At 37.7% G+C, this 26,491-nt stretch overlaps 1 protein-coding gene across 4 annotated transcripts in view; it reads left to right on the top strand.

Moving 5' to 3' along the window:
* LOC129764941 (amphiphysin) overlaps positions 1-26,491 on the top strand; it is a 155,040-nt gene that overhangs the window by 117,733 nt on the left and 10,816 nt on the right. The window contains exons 2-9 of one of the 4 annotated variants that reach the window (XM_055764611.1): positions 8,037-8,172; positions 8,244-8,434; positions 8,502-8,606; positions 8,667-8,919; positions 19,641-19,682; positions 20,017-20,115; positions 21,014-21,468; positions 21,550-21,901. In XM_055764611.1, the coding sequence (XP_055620586.1) occupies positions 8,037-8,172; positions 8,244-8,434; positions 8,502-8,606; positions 8,667-8,919; positions 19,641-19,682; positions 20,017-20,115; positions 21,014-21,468; positions 21,550-21,901 (1,633 nt within the window). The remainder of the gene's footprint in view (positions 1-8,036; positions 8,173-8,243; positions 8,435-8,501; positions 8,607-8,666; positions 8,920-19,640; positions 19,683-20,016; positions 20,116-21,013; positions 21,469-21,549; positions 21,902-26,491) is intronic. The other 3 variants (XM_055764612.1, XM_055764614.1, XM_055764613.1) reach the window with 3 other exon arrangements.

The raw sequence follows: 26,491 nt of genomic DNA, 5'->3' as shown, positions 1-26,491 counted from the left end.
CCTTCCTTTTCCTGAAAAAAATGTCACCCTTCTAAACTCGAGCAAACCGCGAGTAATCGGTTCACTACTTCATTAACTAGAATTAATGAAAAATGTTTATATATACTTGTAATAATACAGATAGGAGTTTGGCTCCTTTAAACTTATGTAACTGAGCCTGTAAAAATAAACGATTTAATTAAAAAAAACAAAAAAACTATTTTTCTGAATCACTTCATCCACTCTCTTGGGCACTGACTCCACGAAATTCCGTTACGCACTGACAATAATTTGCCGCCCAGTCCCTCTTTCTTGCTTGGTTTCCCAGGTTACTTTTGGAAAGGGTATCTGTCACAGGATTTAGAAGGGAGACTGCCCTGACCACTTTTTCACAGTACAAGCTGTGTGCTTATTATCTTATATAAATTGCAATTTTACCGGAATTTCCTGTTGGTTCTAATCAAGTTCACTTTTGTTTCGTCTGACTGTAGAAGATTACGTAATTTCTTTTAATGTTATCGTCAACGAAACTTACGAATCGTTAATTCCGAGGGTACGCACAGCATTTTGTACCGATGGTACAATTTGCGATGAAGTGCTTCTCTCATTTAATTCAAACTTTGATCGATCGGTAAAAAAAATGGCTAAACATATCAACATGAAACGTTCACAGGATTTTCGTGATAAGCTTGTAAAACATTACAAAAAATTAGTTTTTGTTAGATTAGATTGAGTAGAATTAATTGGTTGGCCAAAACAGAAAACTCTCAGTCGCTTCTAACATGAAGTACAGAAGCTACTTTGAAGCAGAAATAGCGATATCGCTCGTGTGTAACCCATAATTCAGTAACAATCGAATATCTTGCATTAAGCATTAAGATTTTCTTAGTACCAAATAAATTGTTGGGGTAGGGGAACTGGGGTAAGCCTGGCCTCATAAGGGAAAACGTCGTTTTGTGAGAACTGAGGGCACATATTGTTATGTTTCCCTCACAGAATCATTGTCTAGATTATTTTCCATGAGATATAAGATATATTAAAAGCACTGATATATCGGCAATTTTTCAAGTAATAGTCAATTTTAAAAGCTGATATAAAAACAGAGTTCACCAACCAGTGCGGGTGAAGCCTGCACTAATTCTAGATGTCACTATCGAATATGGTTCGAATCGCTCAACTGATTCCGGAGATATGATTGGAAGAAGCCCCGGTGAACATGGAATATGGAAAAGAGAGTAATATGATATTAGGCAAATCTATCATGCGGCACCTCAAACTAGAGGTGGGCAAAACGGTCCATTTCAGTGAGCGGCTTCAGAGTCGCTCGTTCATTGAAGCGATCCGGCTCATTTGAGTGGCTTTTTTTAGCCGAGACTTTTTTTTGAGCCGAGACTCTTTTTTGAACCGCGGTTAATTTGTGAAGAACCGTGGAACGTACGCTCGTTCTGACGAACCGGCTCAAATGAGCGGCTCGTGGGCGCTCGCCCATCTCTAGCTCAAATCACACCACAATTCAATTACTAGTTCGATGGAATCTAGGTCCTAGTCTCAAGCTTACCACCTTTCACAAAACGTGATCATGTAACGCAGACCTGGGGATTCCAAAGTCTTGGAAGCACGTTTGTTTATTTATTTTATTGTAGTCAATCGAAATTGTAGACCAATATATTCCTAATACTATTTAAAACTAAAAAAAACTAAAGTGAGCTGGCTGGATAATTTGTCAGTTTCATTCAAAAGACGATTTTAACAAGTTACATAATCAAAAATTTCATTTATTTATTTATTCATTTCGTCAAACCAGCGTAGACTAAATATGCTGCCAGTTTGACTCCACCAACGATAGTTCCCTATAAATCTTCCCCAAATGTGTCGGTTAGTGGTAGGGTATGGTTTTTTTTTGTTTTGGTCATGGCTTTCACATTATCTGATCACACACACGTAAGGTATACACGACCTTACGACCTTACACGACCTAAAACATATTTTTTTCATGTTTACACTTCTTGTTTAGCCCTTTATTGCGTTATCCGCGATTTTCGTTATACGCGGTGACCTAGCCTGACTATTCCACGGATAATCGGGGTTCTACTGTATTTCCATTAATTTATTGCTTTAACTTAACTCAACTCGAATCCCAGTGAATAGAGACGAATGAACTCTCAGAGTTTAAAGTCTCTCTAATTCAATACCTTCCTTCCTTCCTTCCCAGTGATATTCAACAATCCAGAAGACAAACTGTAGAACAAAGAAAAAGGATTTGAAACCTCGTTAAAGAATAAAAGCTTAAATTCACTACCGAAAAATTACATACGGTTGCACATTATCGGTACTCGCGTTTGTTTTTAATAATATTTTCACATTCGACGAATCACGGTGCGTTGGATTCGATTTCAAACGTCTATAACAATAAATACTAACATGGAAAAAAACATAGTTAATTCGAGTTTTCTAGTAAAACTAAAGAGGTGCCGGTCTTACCCCCAGTGACGGGCATACCCCCAGTTCCCATTGTAATTAACGTCCCTTCATAAATAAACTTCATAAGATATTTTTCCATCTAGAATATAGGGATAAATCCGATAAAGGATTGCTAAACAGGAATGTGGTACCTCCCACATTAACGGAAAATAGAGAGTAAGAAAACTTCCTTAGGGATGAGAAAGGAAAACTAAAATAAATTCGGGGAGTCTGGATTGAGTAACCGACGGTTGTGTTAATTTATTTTAAAAGAAAAACCCCGCTCGGCGCGCGTGTTGCAAAATGACTTAAAAATGCATAAAACGTCGAAATCCAGTGTCATCTCGAAACTTAGAACTTAGTCTGAGTGGCAATGAAGGTATGGAAAAAATAATCATCGAATTTAAAGAATCGACCATGTACATTTTGTTTATTTACCCAAAAAAAAAAGACCTGTGCAAAATTTCAGCTCAATCGGACATGATCTAGGGGTGCCTCAAAGCACTCAAAGTTTTGATTATTTGGTCACTCTCAGGCCAAGTCCCAAAAGGTCGATTTTCGGCCAAAAATTTTTTTTTAGATAACTCCATATCTCGACGTTTCATGCAACTCACAATTTTTTTTTAAAAACCCAGATTTCTTGCACTTCTACTTTGAGAGATTTTTTAAGGTTCAAAAATTGAAACTTTGAGCAGTAACTTTTTACTTGGCTTAAATAAATACTTTAACCGTCTTGTTCAGCCTATGTTTTTTGGGTTATGACTTGTTGATCTGATATTGCCGGGAGTCTATAATTTCTGGTGCAAACGATTTCGATTCCGATTTCCGGACTTTGTTTTGTTGGCATTGTTACGCGAAAATATTCGCTCAACACACGCTGATGAATCTTATCAAGAAGTGTCTTACAAACGACCTTAGCAATGGATACCAAAATTTCTCTTCACGCCTTCTGACATTCAACATCTGGGACCAAGTTATATCTGAGTCACCCAATTTTTGCCTCATAAGATTCGTCTTGTGTAGCCTTATTTCATTATCCAAGCCTTGTCTAATACCTGCTTCAACGAATTTAGGAAATTGGCGCATCAAATCATTAAGATGTGGTAGCCTGACGAGATTTTGAGGGGTTTTGCCGCAGTTTTGTTAACCGGATCGCTGAAATCAAATCGCTTTGAAATTTATTTCATGAGTTCAATATAGAAGTCACGATAAATTGATTTAAAGGCCACTCGTCTTTTTTCATATTTCGAATATGACTAATTGCAAGAAAAAAAAAATTCACCGTTAAGGTGAAATTTAATTAGCTATTATAAGCAACCTTCGGACGCGGTGCTGATGTGCAACTTGTTTTTTTGCACCCAGTTGAACTCTCACTACTTGCGCACACTTGCGCTCGGGCGCCGAACCGTTTGGTGCACCGAAACATAGTTGAAATGTTTTGTTGTCAACACCGTTCGCTTTAAAGTTTGAACATCTTTAATGCACCGTATCCTCACACCGGTTTATATACCCAGTTTTAAACCGCGCTCGAATCTGGTTTGTCTGCTTTGCTTTCTCTGATGAGTTATTTTTCTTCACACAAGCGCATACGGTTGGCATGGAGGCGCGCTGTTGTTTTTATGCTTAGCTTCAGAGTTTGGATTTCGATCAAAATCGAATGATACACAATGAGTCATGCAAGTAACCTCTCACGAACATATAACCAAATATGAGAGGATCATTCAGATACTTGTATGAATGACAGTAATCACTTGTGTTACACTAAATGATTAAACCAAGAGAAGAACGAAGACTGTGTTTTGCATATTCGAGCAGTATCAAACATCGCAAGCCATTTTCGAAGACTGCATTCAAGTTTGAACCGCATATACCGTCCCGCTCTATTATAGCGAAACCCACTGCACAGACAAGTGCAAAGCAATAAATGATACAAGAAAAATACGTCATCATTCGGTCACCATTTGCGGAGAGCAACGAATGGGAAAAGAGAGCGGTGTTGCTAGTAAAACTATGCGGTCGATATGAATATACATATTTCAAGGGATAGCGGCGTTAAAAATGGAAAATATGATCTGTCTACCCTTCCCTTAGCCTCTATCGAGCTAAATAATCATATAGTTTGCACTCTCTGAGACTTAAAAATCAGGATCTGCTGTATTAGCTGAATATGAATCATTCGCTTTGAGTAGTCCGTACGATCCTGCTGTTTCATGATGCATGGAGAGGTCGATATGCATATGTTAGAGGCAAAGAAGAAAATAAACTTTCTGCACCGAAATCGTATATGATGGTTCTGCTTGCGTGTCGGTTAGGGTGCCAATGAATGTATGGGAAAAAATCGACCCTAAAATTTCAAAAACGTTACCCTATAAAAAATGTTCATCACCTCGAAAAAACACCCTATGCCAAATTTCAGCTCAATCGGACTTAAGGGAGAGTGGAGTTTTTTCAAAACCACGATTTTCGGTGATTTTTCATTTTTCAAAAAAACTCAAATTTTAACATTTGTAACACCAGTAAATGAAGTCAGAATGAGCTAATATTTTGCCCAGAGTGCCGATTTTTTACAAAAAAATATTTTTCGAGATGACACTAGATCTCGACGTGCCATTTTAAGATATTTGGCATCAAAAAACATTTTTTCGAAAACCCCGATTTCCTTTACTCCCCCCTTGGGTGATTTTTCGATTTTCATAAAACTCAAACGCCACTCATTGCGCCACTCTCCCTAAAGTCCAATTGAGCTGATGTTTTGCATAGGGTGTTTTTTCGAGGTAGTGAACATTTTTTATGGGGTAACTTTTTGAAACTCGAGATGACCATTTTCATTGGCACCCTAGTGTCGGTGTATCGTGAAGTGCGAACCGATGCAGAGTTGTCTCGTTCTCTTTTGTGTCGTGATTTGCAGCCCATAACAACAAAAGAATGCCGCTGGGGGAAATGATTTGTGTATGATCATATTTGAACGAACGAAAGCGATTTTTTCAGTGAATAGATCATTTGGCAAACACTGCTTAGCTTAGAACGAGCGAAGACAAAAAGAGGCGCTAGAATTTGATATGTGTGTGTACAAAATGAGGCGGGAATCACACAAGTGAGAAGCGAAGTGTAGTATCTGAATTCTGCACCGTGTTCATTTTAGGCTTACTTGTTTCTGAATTTGGTGCATTTCGTATCAAGAGAAAATACGTGTTTGTTATGAACGTGTGCTGATGAAAATTAAACTCGAGGGCAGCGCAGCGTATGTTTTCTGAAGACTGATTATACAACACAGTGGAGTAAAAATCGTGATTTTTGAATATTTTGATTGAATTTCCCCCATGAATTGTTTAAAATGATATTGCAGCGAAATTAAGAAAGATAGAAGTTGGGTGTCAATGAACAAATTACAGAGCGGTTTGAGAGCTTTGATTTGGTTGATAGAAACAATTCAGTTCATTATGAATTTTGGGGTTAAAATAATTGATGACACATTCAAAACCGCTATCTTTAAGTTTTTCACTTCCAAAATGTTATTTAAATCCACTAATTTAGATGTTTCTCTACTATATATTTTGTACTAAAAGTTCAATAACTCTGTCGATTGTTGAAATTCGACCATATGCGTAGAAGGGTTCTTTTTTCATCAAATATGATCGTCTATCACCTCTTGAGAGATAAATAAAAGATATTATTATTTTCGTGTGAGAAAGGTGTTCTGTGAATTTGAGAGTTGATTCATCTTCTCAAATTAACAGAACACAAATTAAATTCTTCTACTATATTAAAAAAACGAAAAATATATGCATGAAAAACAAATTAAAAAATGTATATATACAGGATTCGATTATATACAATAAAAAGTAATCGAAGATTGTAAATAATCGAGTCCGTCCTGTATTTAAAATTGAATTTAAAAAAAAAACCGGAAACTCTGTATCCTTGCTAAAAATCTGTAAAATATAGAATATTCTGTATATGTGGCAACCCTGTTGCCATATGATCTACATGGTGAATCTAAGGTAAAAGAACTAGATATCGATTTGACCTACAAAGTTGGCTGATTTTCTCTGATATTGTTTGAATGCCCTGATATTCCTTGATTTTCAAAGTTTCTCAAGGTAGTCGGCACCCTGCTTGTTCAAAGAGCGGATAAGAGAGTTGAGAGTGGCTCGATCGAAGAGAGTATTATTCTTGCCGAAAAAAGTTTTTTTTCACAGATGGAAAGCTTTTCAACATTCTGCGTACAATAGTAAAACTTGATGGTTAAACAAATTAACCAGAAGGAAAATCCATTTGAAACAAACAAAACAAAAAATCGCAAAATTTACTGCCGCTCGAATAATCATTGAACAAAATATGATTATATAAGAACATGCTAAACATTTCTTACTTTCATCATTAATTTTTTGTTCAATCTTGTGTAAAACGCTATGTAAAAAGCATGGGTTACTGCTGTTTACATATCGGAAACGAACGATTTCGATTTTTTAATGAAAAAATAGTTCCGTCCTCCAGAAAAGAGAGACGAAGTAAACATCCGTTCAGCTCTGAAAAAAAATCAATCACATGTGTCTAACGCCTGTCCGTAAAAAAAAATCTTTTCAGCTTCCAGGGTCACCCACGTGTATTCTCTCTTCCTACTGCTTTTACTTTTATTATTATTATCACAGCGCACATGTGTGGGAGCACCTAACGTCATTCAGTTCAATACCGGTATCTACCCGTGACCCTATTAGTATGTCTATAAGTTGTAAATCAAGTACTTTTGGTTGATATTACGATTGAAAGTGCACTATATCGGTATATGACGGCCTTAGTTCATTCATTGAAGGATTCACATTCGAGCAGCAACATCATGGAAATAACCGGCTTTCGTGATCCATTTGGCCCGTATTGATATTGCACATTAGGGTGGAAGTGTTAACTAAGCCACTTATTGAACCTGTTCACTCTTCGTTTCACCGACGCTGCGGTTTCTTCCACTACATTTTTAAGATCGCTGACTTATCTTCGTATTAGTTTTTTTTTATTCTCATTTTATTTCGGTGTCCATCGAAATGACATCATATAATCATAGCAAACAGATGCAACATTACGTAATCACGTCCACAAAATAACAAACATTTAAACAGCATACACGATTGCTTTAAACATCCTCTATATCCTACGCGTATAGTACGAGCCGCACAGGAAGAGGAGGTAGTTCGGTGGTTCGGTGGTTCCTTTGGGGCCTGATGTCATCGGCATAAATTTGCGCTCAATGCGGTGCGTCGAAATGTACCGTACTTAATCTGTTCAAGCGTATTTTTTATTAGCTAATGTTTGGTCGGGATATTTCTCACCACCAGAGCAAAAAAAAAATCAGAGCCAGTGAAACATTTTTCTCGCTTCTTTTTGTTAATGATTGAATTATTTTTAGCGCACAGACTAGACACAGACAGCAGCCTGTCAGGCAATGTGGTTTACCCGTGTATGATTTACGTAGTTAATGTGATGCCAAATTATAATATAGCGGGAGGGTTCATTCATCTGATGGCAATAGCCGCAAGTACCTTGGTTCCACAAAATTTTTAAAATTTTTCTTCCGCATCTCTCTCTCTCTCTCTCTTTCGCAGCTCTTACAAAATCTCGGCAAAGTAGACCGAACCGCAGATGAAATCTTCGACGAACATCTCACCAACTTCACCAGACAGCAAAACAGTGCCACCAGACTGCAGAAAGAGTTCAACAACTACATCCGATGTGTGCGAGGTTAGTTACCTTCCAGGGTAACATATCAGAGGTGAGACAATTTTTTATGAATCCCGTTTACTCCGTTTCAGCCGTTCAAACCGCTTCAAAGAGTCTCATGGATGCCATAAACGAAGTGTACGAAAGCCAGTGGACCGGTTCGGAGGCACTGTACGCGCAGACCAACACAGTCGAGGTGCTGTTCCAGGACTTTTCGCACAAACTAGGTGACCAGGTGCTGATACCGCTGAACACCTACACCTCGCAGTTTCCAGAGATGAGAGTCAGTAAAATATTTCATCTAGTTTTTTTTCCAATACACTAATGCTTCGGTTCTTATCCCAATCCAGAAAAAAATCGACAAGCGTGGCCGCAAACTAGTGGATTACGACAGCCAGCGGCATTCGTTCCAGAGCCTGCAGGCCAACGCAGCCAAGCGCAAGGACGATGTCAAGGTTTGTTACATTGCTTTCGTTTCGTTGCCATAACGAGTCATGGTTGATTCTTTCTTCCAGATCACAAAGGGTCGCGAGCAACTGGAGGAAGCGAAGCGTACCTACGAAGTGCTCAACACCGAACTGCACGATGAACTGCCGGCGCTGCACGACTCGAGAATACTGTTCCTGGTGACGAACTTGCAGACGCTGTTCGCCTCCGAGCAGCAGTTCCACAACGAAACGTCCAAGGTGTACGCCGAGCTGGAAGCGATCGTCGACAAACTGGCCACCGAGTCGCAGCGAGGCTCGTACACGCTCAGGAAGATCACCGGTGAGTGCTACTTGTATTTATATGCAGCAGATAGAATCCAATTTCAATAGCAGAGAATTGATCTTTCTAAATTTTTGATCATTATCATTTGCTGTAAAAACATCAAAGATCGGTTGATCGTTCCAAAAGTTTACAAAAGTTTGAATATACCTAAAGTGCAGAAAACACAAAACAAAAAAATGGAGTACTGAATTTTCGATATGTTAAAAACTATCTCAGATTTAAAAAAAATGAAATAAACAGCCAGGGTCGTATTGGTCTTGAACCCTCAGAAACCTCCAAAAATTCAAAAAAAGAAGAATGGTTCTGCTCAGAATTTAGATCCAGCGCAACATATTTTTCAAGAAAATTTTATTTATAATTTTTGTATTTGTTTGTAATATATCGAAACGTGATCAAGCGATTCGAAAGTTTTATTTTTTTTTAAATGGTCACACTTATTCGAGATGGTGCACTCTAAGAGCCATATAAAAAAAACCATGATCTTAATTCGTTTCAACAAAGAATAAATATGGATGGTTTCAGCAAAATCGAAGCAATTTTTTTTCGGTATATACCTTTTTATGGAATTGTTTATTTAAACCTTCTCCTATAGCAGAAATGTATGAGTATTAAAAAAATCACTTTGTCCGGAATATATCTTGATGCAGACCACAAGCCTGTTTCGAAAACATATTTCATGAAATGTTTAAATAATAACCCGAGTTTAAGGGAAGATCGAAAAATTACTGATTTTCGTGATTTTCTTCCGGACGTTGAAATCAAAGTTGGATGTTGGGACATTTTAGTGATTAGTTAAGATATATTTGAAAATGTATTTTCCTTTATTTTTGGATGTCAATATAGTGATTATGATGCTGCTGGCAGCTCAGTGCGTAGATGCTCTATTTCAAACTAGTGATTAAAACGTTTTAAAACGTTGAAAAGGAGCGCTTTAAAACGTTTACCTCAGAATCTAGTGGACTGATCTGCCTGAAATGTATGTGAAAGTGTGTTAAAATGACAGTCGAATGGGAAGAGAATTGGTCAAAAACGAAGAATGTTACTATTACTAATATATTGACAAATATTGCAAATATTTTTGGAGGCAGTGAACATTTTAGTAGGAGATATATTTCACTACTTCCAATACATAATACTTAACTGTAGTACTAATAGTTTATAGTCATTGTTTAATAATTCATCAAAGTTTAATGTGTAAATAGCCATCAAATAACTCCCCAGAAAAATCTCATGCATAGCATTATACAGAACTATTACAAGATTAAATGTTTCATAGAATGATTATTTTATGTCTTGTCTGGATGAATCATTGTTGTTTTTGATTTCGGGATTCATGAAATGTGGCATTTATCCGATTACTGTGAAGCCGATACTAAAGAGCATCTCACATGTTCCAAGTTCACCAGAAGAATTGAGCGGCGCTCGAAAGCGAAGAAAGAAGTTTGATATCGCTCCAGGAACCAGCATCAAAACAGAACTTTTTGAGAACTTGATTAAAAGAAAACAATATATATTACTTTGACCCATTGCCACCTCCTCTAAGGGATGAGATTGGGTCAACTTTCATTTAATCGCAGTTCAGTGAAAAATTTATACTTTTCAACGATTTTCTGAACACTCGTAAGTGCATTATTAGATAACATATCTATTTAATCAGAAGTGCGTTCCAGTCTAATTTACGATAGTTTTTCGAATCGAAAACATTCTTTTTCCACCTATTCTCACCTCCAACGAGGATATTTAAATTTTTAACAAAAGTCGTTATTCAAAAAATAATTTAAAAAAAAAGAAACAATTGAGCCCAAAAAAGTAATCAAAAGAGAATTGAATTCTATTCTTTTATTGAGGCTTGCTCCTATGAGTTTAGGAGCGTGTTCGGATTTATTGCACCAATGATGATGATGTTTTGAATTAAAAAAAATTTCTCAGACCCTGGGATTTTCTCAGTTCATTCGCCGCCTGCCTCAAAATAGGCCAATTTGAAAAATTAACCCTCTACAGCCCAAGACCGCCTTTAGACGGGCTTCGCGGATTCTGTTTTCAAATTATTCAGACATTATTTTTAATGTTCACTTTCACTAGAACTTCTTTAGAATATTTTCATCTATCACACATACACATTGTTTTTATGCTGGCAGCTTTCTGCTAGAAGTATTTTATGTTGAAAGTCAGAAATTCGAGATAAAAGTGGAGTAGGTTTTTTAGATAAATAAAAAACTCGGGGGGTAGAGGGTTAAAGCCTCGCTGCCGCTGCCGCCTGGTCGCTAGCAGGATGACTGATAAATCGTGAATTACACCTATCCCCCTATTTACACGGTACCTGTTTTACACGGTTTCGCTTTTACACGGTTTATGAAATAACAAATTTTGAAAAACTTGAAAAATGTATATATGTAGTTCATATGTAAGTAAGTAGAATAGGATCATAGTTTTGACTACGAGTGCGATTTTATGTTCCCGAACTGGCAAGTTATCAATTTGCTATTACTTTTGGAGTCTTTATGTGTAATTTGTGTAAATTCTTCAAGATGTTAGAATGCCAAGACAAAAATGAAAAGTAAAGGAAAGTTATATTTATCGGCTTTCGGCAGGAAATGCCTTTAATAAATTTGAGGATAAATAAAGCATAACAAATCTACGCAGCTGTTAATTGAATCTTTTATCACTAGTTCTGAAGTCGAATCTGAGATCTTCTCGAATTCGTCGACTGTTGAACCAGAATCATATCAGAAATGTTCAAGTGATAAGGATGACTTTATACTAATCAGAATAAAAATACTGGTAGTTCCTAAAAGTGGTGATTGCGAATAAACTTATTGCAATTTAATTTCTTGAAGAATTCTTTGTTTATTTGGATACAACTATAATGAATTTCATAAGCAGATTTTTATAATTGTTTTACTTAAATAAATGATTGAATTGAGTATATATCGAGAGTTTATTTCGTTTTACACGGTTTTACATAGCAAAATCTAAGATTTCATCCTACACGGTTTTATCGGGAACCTATCTTCAGTGTAAATCGAGGGATAGGTGTACTTATTGATGATGATGTTTTTCGATCGATCAAATAATTTTCGTAAATTCGAGCATTTTTTCTGGGTTAAAAGCGGTATCAAAGTGCAACGATTTACAAGTTCGATATGAAGAACATACTTTCCGGCGGTGATTGCTACGTTCTACGGTGGGAAACTGAGGAAGAAAATATGTTCCGCAGCGGTTGCTGTCAGCACCGTCATCCCACCACACACCCGATCAGAGTTGCCAATAATATTTTTCAAAAAACTGGAAGATTGATCTTAAAAAAACTGGAAGAAAACTGGATCCTGTGAATTTTTTAAAGTTATTTCAAGAATTTCGGCTTTGATTTATCTAAAATCATTTTTTTACTTAGTTCAATTCTTAAGAAATAGTCCTTCGAAGCGTATGTAGCTCATAAAATAGCGAAATAAACTATTAATTAACCATTCGAGCAGATCAAAATAACGTTTCCCACCACCCGAACATTACTGTAAAACAATATTTGAGGATCTTTTCTTGTAGAACCTCTAGAAAATATGGTTTTATTTTGAAAAAACTTGAAATATCTCGTATTTATTTCCAGAGCAGAGGATCCAAAGCCCCTAAGGAGAACGGCTGCAAGTTGTTGTTCGTGGCTATTTTCTAAAGAAAGGTAACTCTCCTCTGTCGCGATTGAAGTTCGATACAGAGTACGCGCGATTGATAACGAAACATATCGCCGGGAATATTGGTTTTAGAGGATTCTCTCAGTTACCTTCTCAGGTTAACAAAAGATAACTCTCCTCCGTCACGATGAAATTTCTAGAAACCGTACGCGCGATGCATAATGGAACATATCTTCGGGTTTCTAGAGGAGTTCTCTCGGCTTCTCAGGTTTCCAAAAGATAACACAAGAATGTAAACGGACGGAATTTTACTTAAATCAATTAAAGTCAATAGAGCACATTGATCCTATGAACTTCTGAGCTTTAGAATGATTTGGAGGACCTATAACGTCTGATGTTTATAAAAATTTCAAGTCAGCATAGCAAATACACCTTGGATCGATCGGAAGAAAAATATCAACAAACAAAATTGGTCAAAGAAAAGTGAGAGAGGGATAATTTTTATACATCGTGAATTTATTTTACAAAAACTTTGTAAAGTGATGCAACCATATAAAAAACTGGATAAAGCTGGACAATATTTTAAAAGACTGGAAGTTTCTAAGGTTTAACTGTTTGACTGGATCTGGGAAAAAAAACTGGAAGAATCCAGTTTAAACTGGAACATTGGCAACGCTGCACCCGATTCGGTTCAGATTTTCTGTTACCCTTCCGAGTGTTCTTTGGAGCGTTGTTTTTGAAAGCGTTTGAAATGTAATCATGCCGGGGGTTCGGGTTCGATTCCCGTTCTGGCCGGGGGATTTTTCGTCAAAAAAATTTCTTCCGGCTTGCACTGTGGTCACCTGTATTCTAGAACTTGCCATTCCAGAATACATTCAAGGCGTTTTATCCGGCGTAGAAATCTCAACTAAGTACTACTAATAAAAAGTACGCAAGTAATACCTACGTTGAGAAGGCCAAAGTTCCATTTGGAACGTTAGTACCATCCAAGAAGAAGGAAATGTAATTTACTTAGATATACTGAAAAGCTAGTTGGATATTCAGTAAGCTCAATGTAACAGTACCACCCTAAACAGGAAGCAATCAACAGTACATGTTAATTTCGAGAGTTAATTTGAAAATCTGTTCAAATTGGCTTTTTATAGCATCGCGAAACGTTAGCGCTCACTGAGAGAATGCATTCATTGGCCCTTGGTACTTGGTACTGGTTCTTGGTACTGAAGGGTTTCGTTCATGAATTTATATAATGCTTGTTTCTCGCCGGTTATAATTTCGTAGCCCTACGTTAACAAGGCGGTCGTGACTTGGACACCACCCTTCTTTATTTATTTTTATTTTTGCGGCCCGTGACATCATGACGTACACTTATTTGTGGCCACTCTGAAAAAAAGGTTGAGTACCACTAGACTAGTTTGTCATGCGCCTACATTGATTTATAGCGATTATAACATGGTTTCATTATCAATATTCTTTATAATTTTTAATACTAGACTATCATGTTATACGTAGAGACTTGAATCAATTTATATAATTTCTTTTGTGTCTTGTATATTAATTAGATTAAATATGGGAAAAAAGTGACCTTCATATTTTCAAAAGGGACTTGATTAAAAAAATTGATTCCCACGAAAAACTACCTTATGCAGAATATGAGCTCAATCGGACTTCATTTACTAATGTCGCATAGCCGTCAAAGTTTGAGTTTTTTTTTTAAAACCGAGAAATCACCGAAGGGGGAGTAGAGGAAATCGCGGTTTTCAAAAAAAAAAAAATGATACCAAATGTATTCAACGTCGAGATCAACTGTTACCTCGATTTTTTTTGTCTCAAAAATAGACACTCTGGGCTCACTTTTTTTTTAATACAAGGCAAAACGTATGGTTTATGGTGCCAATGGAAATCTTCATTTCGATTTTTCACACGGGACTTTCTGCGAAATGTTGATTTTCACGATAAAATACCTTATGCAAAATATTAGCCCATTCGGACTACATTTACTATTGTCCTACATGTCAAAAATTAAGTTTTCTGAAAATCGAAAAATCACCCAAGAGAGTACATGAGGGGCTAAGATGCAAGGGGTGTAAGTGACTTGATCGATTTCTCTTCATCAACTTTTTCTTCAGTTAATAGCTCAACTGCAAAAACGTTCCAATTTAAGTTTGCTATATAATCCGATAGTTGAGGTTCTGATCTATCTCCCACATTGTCAAATACAGCTGGGAATGCATTTGCAGCTAAGTTATTGCCAAAAGAGAGAGTCGATGTTGAGAAATCGATCAAACCAGTTACACCCCTTTCATTCTAAGCCCCTCACATGAAATCAGGGTTTCAAAAAAAAAATTGTTGCCAAATGTCTTAGAATTGCGTGAAACGTCGAGATTTACTGTTATCTCGATTTTTTTAATCAAATACTGACTTTTTGACGTTGGCCTGAAAAGTCGATTTTTGACGAAAATATTTTTTCGAGATAATAGTAAAGACAATTTCATGAACTTAAATTTTGACATGGCACCATAACCATAAACCATACGTTTTGCCTCGCATTCATTCAGTCCCAGATTGTCGATTTTTGACAAAAACAAAATCGAGATGACAGTAGATCTCGACGTTCCATTCAATTTGAAACATTTGGTTTTTTTTTGTAAACCCCGTTTTCCTTCACTCCTCCTTGACTGATTTTTCGATTTTTAAAAACTCAAACTTTGACGGCTGTGCCGATTGAGCAGATATTTTGCATAGGGAAGTTTTTTGTGGGAATCAACATTTTTATTCGAGATGGCCATTTTCATTGGGACTCTTATGCACATAACATGTTTGGAAAAAGAAACAAGCTCCTCATCTGTTATATTTTTCGTTAAGCTACCTGCGCAACCAAAACATGTTAATATTGAAAAATCAGAACTCAAAAACGCATAAAACGCCCCTCTGATTTTGGATATGTTATGCAAAAAGATCTGAGCTTTCAAAAAATATATAAAAAATATAGCGCCCTTTGTCCCTAAACCATGTAAACTGTAAAACACAAATACAACCAATAATTGCGAAAGCAAGAGGCGTTTTTTTTTTTCATTTGCAATATATTTTCAAAGAAAACCAGTTCATTGGCTTTAATTTGATATGTAAATCATCTGAAACGGCCCAGTAGTTCAAAAGTTATGAAATTTTGTGATAAGGTCAATTTTAGGAAAAAGGGGAAGCAATTCATTTTCGGATCATCCTAAAATGGAAATGTACACCCTAATGAATAAAATAAAAAAAAACAGGTCTAATATTATTGGGATAAGGAACAAAACTACCAAAATCAGAAAACCATTATATCGGTTTGGCATGCAATGGCTGTATTGGAGTGTCCATGAAAATGCTCATTTCGTATTTTCGAACGGGACTTCCAGCAAAATGTTGATTATCGCGAAAAGGAAGAGTAATTCCGACTTCAAGGAAAATCCTCTCTTACAATAGACTGTTCCTACTTCTTCCGAAATTCTTTTAAAATATTTCTGGTTACGACTGAAATAGCTCGGAGGAAAAAACGGAATATATGTATTTATTCGTGATGATATCAAATTGCTGCTTGCTGCTATATGATATTTATGTTCTTATTGTTTCAAAAAACAACAGAAAAAACACGTTCATTACATTCAAATGAAAAACTCTACTTTTCAACTAAGGCATTTCCCATCAATGGCTATATATTTTCACATCTGTCTGGCAATTTGTGGATGCCACCCCTAAAGAACACCATTATTTAGAAGCAAACCATTTATCGAGCCATTTCCCTACATGTTCCTAAGAATTAAAGTTCTGCTTTAGCAAGTGCGTGCCCTATCGATGGAAATAGGTGGTAGTTGGAGTGAGTCAAGTCTGGCGAGTAAGCCGAATGTGAAAGAACTTCCCAACCAAATGACTCAAAATCGCTTTATGTTGCCTTTTTCACCCAAAGCCTGATTTAAATTGACTATTTGTTGTATTTCCGCTCAGTACCAACGGTTTCGCCGGGTTTGAGTAGCTCATAATAAATCAAACCCTCCTGATCCTACCAATCACAGATCATTTCATGCCGTCCATAGCGATTTGGCCATTCAGTCGTTGTTGATGGTTCTTCTGGATTTACCGAAGATACTTAATTCATAGGTTTCTCGAAATAAATCCATATTTCATTGCCAGTGACAGTCCGATGGAGAAATAACTTTCTTTCAGCACACGTGTAACCCATTTCCGATTTTTTGGATTGCTTTTGAAACGAATGGAGATGGTTTTTGAGTCACATTCTTATGGCGGGTTTACATTAGGGAGATCTATAGCTATAGATGGATTTATTCACGTGAATATAGATGTAAACGGGTGAGAATAAATATGATACACTTATTCGAGGTATATATAACTTGAATAAATTCAGCATATGTAAACGCTTGTGAATTTCTCACTGGTGAGAAATCACTAAAGTTGGATTCAGTTCTACTTCAGGTGAATAAATTCACCGAAAATATGAATATATTAATTATAGAAGTTCACGCTAGTGTAAACAGTTGATGCGATTTCTATAAACCTCATCATATTTCTTCACATGAATATATCACTAGTCTAAACCCACCCTTAGTCCAAAGATTCTTGCAGTTTACTGTCCTCGAAATTATCGGGAGTTTTCCACTCTCATAGTTTATTACCTTTAAAATCACCTATTTTAATTTTTTCGAACCACTCACAGCACTGTGATTTCTCTAGAACGTATTTAGCGTAAGCTTCGACGAACATTCGATGCGATTATTCATTCAGGTTTCTCTAAATGGTAGCAGAAAATCATAGACGTAAATGTTTATGAAAATCTAAGCTGCAGAGTAGAGCTTGTTTTGTTTTGGGTTGAAATCCTTTGCAAGACAGTTGCCAATAATGCATTATTATGATGAGGTTCACATTCACAGTCAGACAAATTTGTTAGCAAATTTCAGTAGTTTCATTTTAATACACCTGGTAGATATCATAGCCTACCTCGGTGGGCAACTTTTATGCATTTTTACTTACTGTGGCATTCATCTCGGGTCCAATCGCAGAACTGTTCATTGATTGATCTACCTTTTGAAATTACTTTTTACTATAAAATTTCAGTACATCTACCAAAACTCGACATTATAATATCAGATTATTTTCAGACACAATTCTCGTGCAAGATTTTTCATTCACTCGCAAATACATGTTTCTCCGTTACGTTGTAAATAAAAACAAAAAAGTAGTCTACAAAGAACAGCTGGATGTAAATTTTCGTCTGCAAAAAATAAGGTTCTCATTGTTATCGAGTATTTTTTGGGGTATTCTTCATTACGTGAGTGTTTTGCCATCACTCATCTTCCTGTTTAACGAATCAGCGGTGATGTTTTCTCATTTTTCCTCCATAAATATTGATGAAAAAATACTAACCAAGCCGGGTAAGACGGAGACTTCACCGAAGGGAAAGCAATTTTGTTTTGAAAACAGATTGATTATCTCCTCCTTTCTTTTTTTAACAGATACCCACTTACCACGTTTGCAAGTGCAACCATATGTTATGGACGAATCAGCAGAGCGGTTTTTAAAACGTAATCCGAATATGCATTCCGAATGCCGGAAGCTATTTTAGACATGAAAAAATGAGAAAAATTACAAGATGCCGGACACATTCATTTTGAAAAATTTTCGCCTCGAAGACAAATTTTATTATAAAAAGAGAGCTAGACTATCAATTTGCGGTGAGATAGCTGTATATTAACTGTAAAATTCACGGAAATAATCAACGTTTACTTAAGGTGTCCGTCTTTACCACCCTTCCCTTAATTGAAAAAATTCTCAAATACATTAGTTTTATTCATGAGTTGTCACATGACAAGTTCTTTGGACCTCAATGGAAAGTGAGGGTGAAGGGTGTGAGGGTGTTCTATTGAGAATTCAAGCTAAAGCGTAAATATTTATCATACTGTCAAACTATTCGTTGAAGAAATCGATGTATAAGAAGATTTTTCGTCACGTTTGATATCTTGTATGAATATTGAGTACTAGCTGACACGACGAACATCGTCCCGCCTAAAATTGATTTATTATATGAATACGGACATCATATTCACATTCTCTTACTAAGCACGATCTTGCGTTCAAATCCAGAACTATTCATTAATTGATCTTTCTATTGGCCGTTTACAATTTTCTCTTTCTAAAAACTTTATAATACCTCCTAATAATACCCAATTATTATTATGGCATTCCATTTTTATTTGTATTGACAGATAGAAGATATAGGAGTGCATTATTTCACCTGAAAATCCGTTACAACTTTCGAACAAAGGTCAATTTCATTAGCGCAAACATCGAATGAACTAAACGCTTATCAGACTGTAATTTAAATAAGTATGGGAGTTCAATTATCCGAATTTACCGACCTTCCTTCAGAGTTTTTCGAAAATTTTCCGATTCTTTTCTCCGCTATATTGATCTATGGGAAGAGACGAATACAACAAAATAAAGAAGGCTCAAATCGGAATATTGCTTCCTCGGGTTTTGCGCTTACAAACACATTTGGGTTCCCATTTTCATTTATTTACCAACACTCATCAGCAGCTATTGTGTGAATAGAATTACCACTCTTCCCCTCCTTCCCAGTTCACAGCATTACTTCCATATATCTCAATAATCAAATTTGTGCCGTTGATCGCCATGATATTTTTCAACAACCTTCAGCAATGAACTCGGTCAATAAAAATGTTGATCGCGAAGCCCTGTTTTACGAGCGCCACGTTTTGTATACTTTTTATCCGCAGTCGCATAAATGCATCACAGACCGGTTAGAAGATGGTTACTTCTCTGCTAGATGCGAGTAGAAAAAAAAAGCACTTTTCTCTTTTTTTTGCTGGTTGTTTGTGCATTCAAATTTATAAACAACACGTTAATGGTTTGTCGCCATTCTCTTTGTTTCAGCAGATCTGAAGTGAAAAACATGCGTTATTGATTGCACTTGATGAGTATTTTCAGTATTCTCTGATCGACAATAAAAATCGCCCTTGTTATGATTTGCAACTAGCTAAATAATGAGAACTAACCAGCGATATTCCGTATATACTTCCACAGATTACATATGCCACGGCTATTGTGGAAGGTGCCATTGCAAAGGTATCCAAGCATTGTGAACGTTTTTAATAAAAGGTATCGAATGAGTTGAGGCCACAGTTTGGTCGACTGACATTCATCATTCCAATTGGATGTATTTGTGCTAAAATTCATGTCTGTGATTGAATTATTCGTGACTTTTGTGATCAAATGAATCTATGAAAGACTATGGAAGATATATGTGTAAAAACTAGGATAGATATATTTCAATGTCTAATCACCGTAATTGAACAAAACACGACACATTGAATGTTCTGTTCATAATATACTGCGTACTGAAATTCCACCCGAGCAAGATTGATCTAACGAATCCCACCATATCCTTTTCCCATTTCAGCTAATTCAACTCCGTCCAGCCCACCACAGTCCCCAGTGAAAGCGAATTTGTCGATTGTAAATAACATCACCACCAACGGTTCTGCCAATGCCAACGGACGTAAGTATTTTGTCCCGGCCATATGAGGAGGAAGCATCACTGCCTGGGCCTTAGGCGCTTATTGTGGATGACCTCTGTGCACTAGCAAGCATCCAAGCTTCTTCGGTACTGATTCGTGCGCGAAATTATTCCGGGATCTTTTGTATGCATAACCAAGGAACTGTTTACTTATTTCGCATCTCGCATTTAGCGGCATGCCTTCAACAATCATTTGTTTCGTCGATAATTTGCTTTTATTTTTTAGAAGAGGGAAAAAAGAATTACCACAGTGGTATACATTACATTTTACAGCTTCCAATCATGTTAACTTAGTCTCTGTGTATCGAGATTTGTTTGTGAGTTGTCTCGTGCAATTTGTTTATTTCTGATTTGTCTTTTCAAAACAAAATCAAAAACAAGGAGAATAAGTTTATGTGAATTATTTTCATTCTATTTCATTCGCTGCTTGCAGTGTTTTCTACTTTGCTTTGTTGTTGTATATCGTCTATGTTTTGCTTGGAATAATTGTTCGATTGCTTTCCATTTTATTTTCATCATTCGCTTCCTTCATGTAATTTCAGTTCTAGGGCTTAGTTTCACTGCTTTTATGTACATGTTATTTTTCTGCACAGCAGTGCTTGGTGGCACGCATTCAGCGTATTTTCTTTTGTAAATAATAGATCTAGCCCAATTTGGCCACGCTTCCGAAACGCCTTGTACATAGTTGATATAGCAAAGAGGGAATCTGGTTGGTCGTCAGCGGTCGCATGCCCTGCAAAACTCGTTCAAGTAATCGCGCAGCCGGATTAACACATCCTTCCCGAGAGCAGAAGTATCGGGAAAGCCAACAGAAGCATGTGTGTGACATTATTTCTTTTTGTGTTTCTTTTCTTTTTTTTTTCTACGCGTGTACTTACAGCCACATCCGATTCACCGCCATCGATTTCGCCCAGCTCAGATCCGCAGCCTGTTTCGGAGGATGAGGAGGAACCCTCCTATCAGAACACGGAAGTTGTGAAATCCGCCAACGCCGCTTCGCGATCATCCCCAATCACAACTACCACCCCCACAAATGCCGCCACCACCATTAATAGTAACAGCAGCACTGACGCTCCATCGCAGCCACCTGCGGCATCTAAAATTCCCGAGCCATCCGCTAGCGAGAAAGTAACCACCAATGGTACGGACCATGATCATGATCATCATCCAACCAGCAGTGCTACCACGCCAAATAACACGCCAGACACTATCGCAGCCGATACTAGCGCTACTAGTCCACAGTCCGCTGAATCCCGGCCGACCTCGTCACCATCACCATCAACCACAACGCCCACTAGTGCAGGCGCTGCTGTCTCGCAATCAAGTAATACTAATGTAAATAAGCTAAACCCTAGCCTTGGCTACAATCCAAACACTAATAACTATCGTCACCATCACTGTAACACTCATCAACAGCATCACCATCACCCATCGTCTGTTGTATCATCGTCACATCATGCCCATTCCCATCACCATCATCACCAACCCAACGCCAAAGCGAATGGGCCAACGTCCCTAACGTCGGCGGCGGAACAACACGTCGCGACATCCCTCGGCAAGGGCGGACAGCTGTCTAACGGTTTAAACTCAACCCAATCCCAACAGCATATCTACAGCAATGTCGTTAACAACAGTAGCAATAACCAATTGAATAACCTTAACAATAACGTAAATAACAGTAACAGCCATTGTTCCACCGATTCTACTACCAACACTCACACCAACAATAATAACAGTAAACTGGAAGAACTCTATGATATTCCCTTGGGTAAGTATAGCAATGAATCCGTAGTGCAAGTGTGACCGTTGTAGTGTTGTAGCTAACGCTCACTCGAACGCGCAGTAGCTACTATTTTCGGTTCTGTTAACGTTAGTGTTGTTGTTATTGTTATTTCGCATAATTGTTTTTGCTCACTCTTGAGGCGCTCGAAGCCACAATAAGAACATCACAATTGCACACTGATCTTTCCAAGAGCACATCTCCCCCCACTGCTAAATTATTCTTCACTTGCACAGTCTGAAACTTGGCTTATACTCCCTACAATCAAAATAAATCCAGGATTTTGAGACTATCCAGCTATTATTATTTTTCGTTGCTATTCCGTAGATTCTATGTAATATATCTGTTTGAACCAACTTGTAGAAGGAGACATTCTCAGACCGGGGCGTTAGATTTCAGAGCTTTGCGTTCCCCGCAATGAAAATAATTCACATTGTTGTGTTAGGGGTTCATGTAAATAGTAGAATAAGGGATCAGCTATGGTGATAAAGGTTATAAAGTACTCGAAAAAAATGCAACAGACAAAAATGATCACCAAAAATTCATTTTACCTCGGATATTCTCGAAACTTGGTTTATTCAACCTCCTTTCTTGGGCTGAATGCTCGCACCTTGGACTAAAGGATATCCATCAAATCCTGCAGTTGTGCCATCTTTCTATTTGGCGAAGTTCTGCACAAAACAACATCACCGGTTTCGTGTAATGGCACGATGCTTGATCTAACCAAAACATAGCTTAGTTACCTTCGCGGGACTGGAGAAGGACAGTAGGCGCTTCTGGAGGCATTCTTCTTTAGATATTTGGCCGTTGATGGTGCCGGTCGTTATGTACGGCTTGCTGAATTTGCCGCACTCACAGATCGCCTGCCACACCAAGTACTTCTTGGCAAATTTGATGATCTTCTTCCGGAACACTCAGCCGGGACTTCTGCTTGGCGTCCGCTATAATGTACAGCTTCCTGGCGCGGGATTTGGCCACCGTATTCTGTTTATCGGTTCGGTTAAGCGCCTTCGTTACCTTGAAGACATGAAGTCCGGCCCACTTCATTGTCTGCTGGACGAACCGACAGTAGAATTGACCTTATTGGCCAAGTCCTGAAACGTCGAAGATCTGGATTGCGCTTGAAATAATCCCTCGCCTTCCTTGCCTTCACGGGGTCGGTTATCTTCGCTTCTCTTCCGTTGTCAGTTCGCTGCTGAGTCGTCTGGGTCTCCTTGAATGATTTTACAACACGGGACACGGTCGAATGGTCGATTCCCAACTGTTTCGCGATCCACTTGTGGGACCCTCCTGGATTCTCCTCTTCCACGCCCATAATTTTTTGTCGAATTACTTCTTAGGCCGAGGACATAGTGAATGCGATGAGACGCGGGCGCGATCTCCTTTACGGGAAAGCTCTTTCGTTCACGAATGCGAAAATCAAATGCAAACCGCCTGGACCTGACATAGTAAACGCGGTTTCAATGCGGCGAAACTGTGTGGGGAGTATTTTGCCGCGAGTGAACGCAAGTGATGGTTGCCAGACGATTTATCTGTAAATATCTTCACAACTGAACTAATCGAACAAAAACAAAAATAAAGTTGTTGAGAGAAAAAGTTAGCAAATGCTACTGAAAAAATGTTTCATTTGCTGTACCTTCAATTTAGATTTTCGGTTTCTAGCTTTTTTGAGAAAAAATCAATTCATCGCTCCGTATTGCATCGCATCGCATCGCACCGCACCGCGTTTACTATGTCCTCAGCCTTACACTTCTTGCTTGGGAGTCATCTTGATAACCAGTTGACAGATTGTGGAAAAATTTCGCACATGTAAACATTACACCCTAAATTAGTTTTAGCCAAAATTTCATCAATTTTAACCCATACAATCAAAAGTTATACACAAAAGAAAGTGTTGCATTTTTTCGAATACAATCTTTTGTGGATCAAACGAAGAATGAGTTTTACTGGTAGTCGGCTTTTTTCAGACTGTTACCGCGATCAAGTTCTTTTTCGGATGTGGGAATCAGTACTTACGGGTTTCGGGATAATATTACAGAGTGTCCAAAATATGAAGCTATCCGAACAGTATTTCAATGTGCTGTTTTTATATTAAAAAAAATGTTTGATATAATTCCTCTCGTGTGATACCTTTCGAAACAGTCCCCACCATGAAATCTTGGATTTCGCATGTATCACAAACATAATTAGTTTGGCGTCTTCCGCCTTTTATCTTCCTGCTTGAGCATACAGAACAATGCCCTTTTCATCTACACAGTGCCGCAATACATCGAGTTTTTTTCCATAAGGAAGTTCGAGTTTTTCCATAAGGTCCTCAATACGATGGACCATGGAAACTATACAACAGAGATGCCAACCTTTCCCGATTTTTCAGGATTTCTCAGCCGCTTAGACATGTTACCTGATATCCTGACAAACATTAATTTTTTCCTGATTTTTCTGATTTTTCCTGATTGTTCATTTTTTATTTAATCAGAATAAAATTGTAACTGTAATGATAGTCTACATGAAAAACCCTTCGATTCGCAATTGTATAATTCTTACTCTTCCTTTAGTATATTATTTAGCTATTCCGAATCGATTCGAGTTATAGGGGCATCAAAATTTATTGTAGTTTAAAGTGAGCGATAGATACTCATCAGATTAGCATGCCCGCAGTTTCAAACCGTTTTATTTTGACAGAAAATCATTACTAGATGTGAAAAATTACACATTCGAGACGAAAAAGTAATTTTTAATTCATGATTCTTGTTTCAAAAATGTGTTTATCGCACCTTCATAATGATTTTCGCTTCACAATAAGAGAAGACGAAGTTTAATTCCGTCATTAAAAATTTAATGAATGAACATCGATGATAAGGTTGCGAGATATTATTTGATCTCACCCATAATCTTATTTCAAGGATGGCAGATTTACAGAAATTATGAGAATATAAAGCCTGTACTCGAAAAAAACGCACCAGACAAAAGTGTTCGCAATACATTTTTTTTCGTCACATTTTCTTGAAAGGTAATGAACTAATACATATGTGTTATGTTTCGGCATAATGACTTTATTCAATTTCCTTTCCATCGCTAAAAGCCCACACCTTTCCCTTAAGACTCCTCATTGAATTTTATGCAATGGTGGAGCCGACCTTTTTGGCCACTTTCATCCGTTCTTTCTTCAACTTCAGCTCATTCTTAAACACCTTGTACGATTTTCCGAACTTTGGCCTTCATTTTGGCCCAAAATCTTTCCACCGGACGAATCTCTGGTGAATTTGGGGTAGGGGGTTGGCGGTTTTTGGTACAAAAACAACGTTATTATCTCTGTACCAATCCAACGTCGATTGTGCGTAATGGTATGATGCCAGGTCCGGCCAAAATAGTGCCTCGCCTCAGTGGGACCGCATGAAGGCGTGTTTTGTTGATCACGTCAGTTCGGTGCGTTCTGGACCTTGAATACACGAAGCCCAGCTCGTTTCATGGTTTGCTGAACAAACTAGGTGGAACACTTTGCCCCAAGAGCCGCATCGCGAATCGAAAGGTTCGGATTACGCTTGAAATAATTCAACACCTTCCGGGCCTTAACAGGGCCAGCTGTCTTCGATTTTCTTCCACTTCCACTTCCAACCGATTGTTATGAAATGTTGCACATGTAATAAACAAGCTTCAAACTAGTTATGCCCAGATTATCATAAATTTTTACACACGGACACTAGGGTGCCAATGAAAAAGGTCATCTCGAATTTCAAAAAGTTACCATATAAAAAATGTTCACCACCTCGAGAAAACACCCTATGCCGAATTTCAGCTCAATCGGACTTATCGGAGAGTGGCGCAAAGCGGTCAAAGTTTGAGTTTTTTGAAAATCGAAAAATCACCCTCTCCCCTTGGGAAATCGGGGTTTTCGAAAAAAAAAATTTGATGCCAAATGTTTTTAAACTGCATGAAACGTCGAGATCTAGTGTCATCTCGAAAAAACTTTTTTGTAGAAATCAGTCTTCAGAAAACAAACGCAGCGCAGCGCTTGAGTTTAATTTTCAGCGCGCGCTCAAAGAAAACTCGTATTCTATCTTGGTGCGAAGAGCACAAAATTCATAAGCACTACCGCGCAAAATGTACCCGGCGCAGAACTCTAAACATTTCTAAACATTTCTTATCACTTGTGTGATGCGCGTCTCATTCTATACACACACACACACACATCAAATTCTAGCGCCCGCTTTGTCTTCGTTCGTTCTAAGCAAAGCATAAAAACAACAGCGCGCCCCCATTGAACCGTATACGCTTGTGTGAAGAAAAATATCTCAACAGAGAGAGCAATCCACATTCAAGTGCGCAGTATAGAAATACGGCGCAAGCACGGTGCAAATTTCAGCGTAAAACTCAGCTTAACACTGGGCGCAAATCTCTGCGATAAAACGGCGCTGACAACCTAACATTTCATCTGTGTTTCGGAGCGTGCTCATTCACCAAACAATGAGTGGGAGCTCAACTGGGTACAAAAATCTTGTTGCGCATCAGTACCGAGTTGCATTCTGAAGATTGATAGAAATCGGCATTCTGGGACTTGCACAAAAAAAAAATTTTGTG

Source organism: Toxorhynchites rutilus, chromosome 2 (genome assembly GCF_029784135.1).
Source record: "Toxorhynchites rutilus septentrionalis strain SRP chromosome 2, ASM2978413v1, whole genome shotgun sequence".
NCBI classification, from domain to species: domain Eukaryota; kingdom Metazoa; phylum Arthropoda; class Insecta; order Diptera; family Culicidae; genus Toxorhynchites; species Toxorhynchites rutilus.
This window is presented reverse-complemented; position numbering and strand designations above follow the sequence as displayed.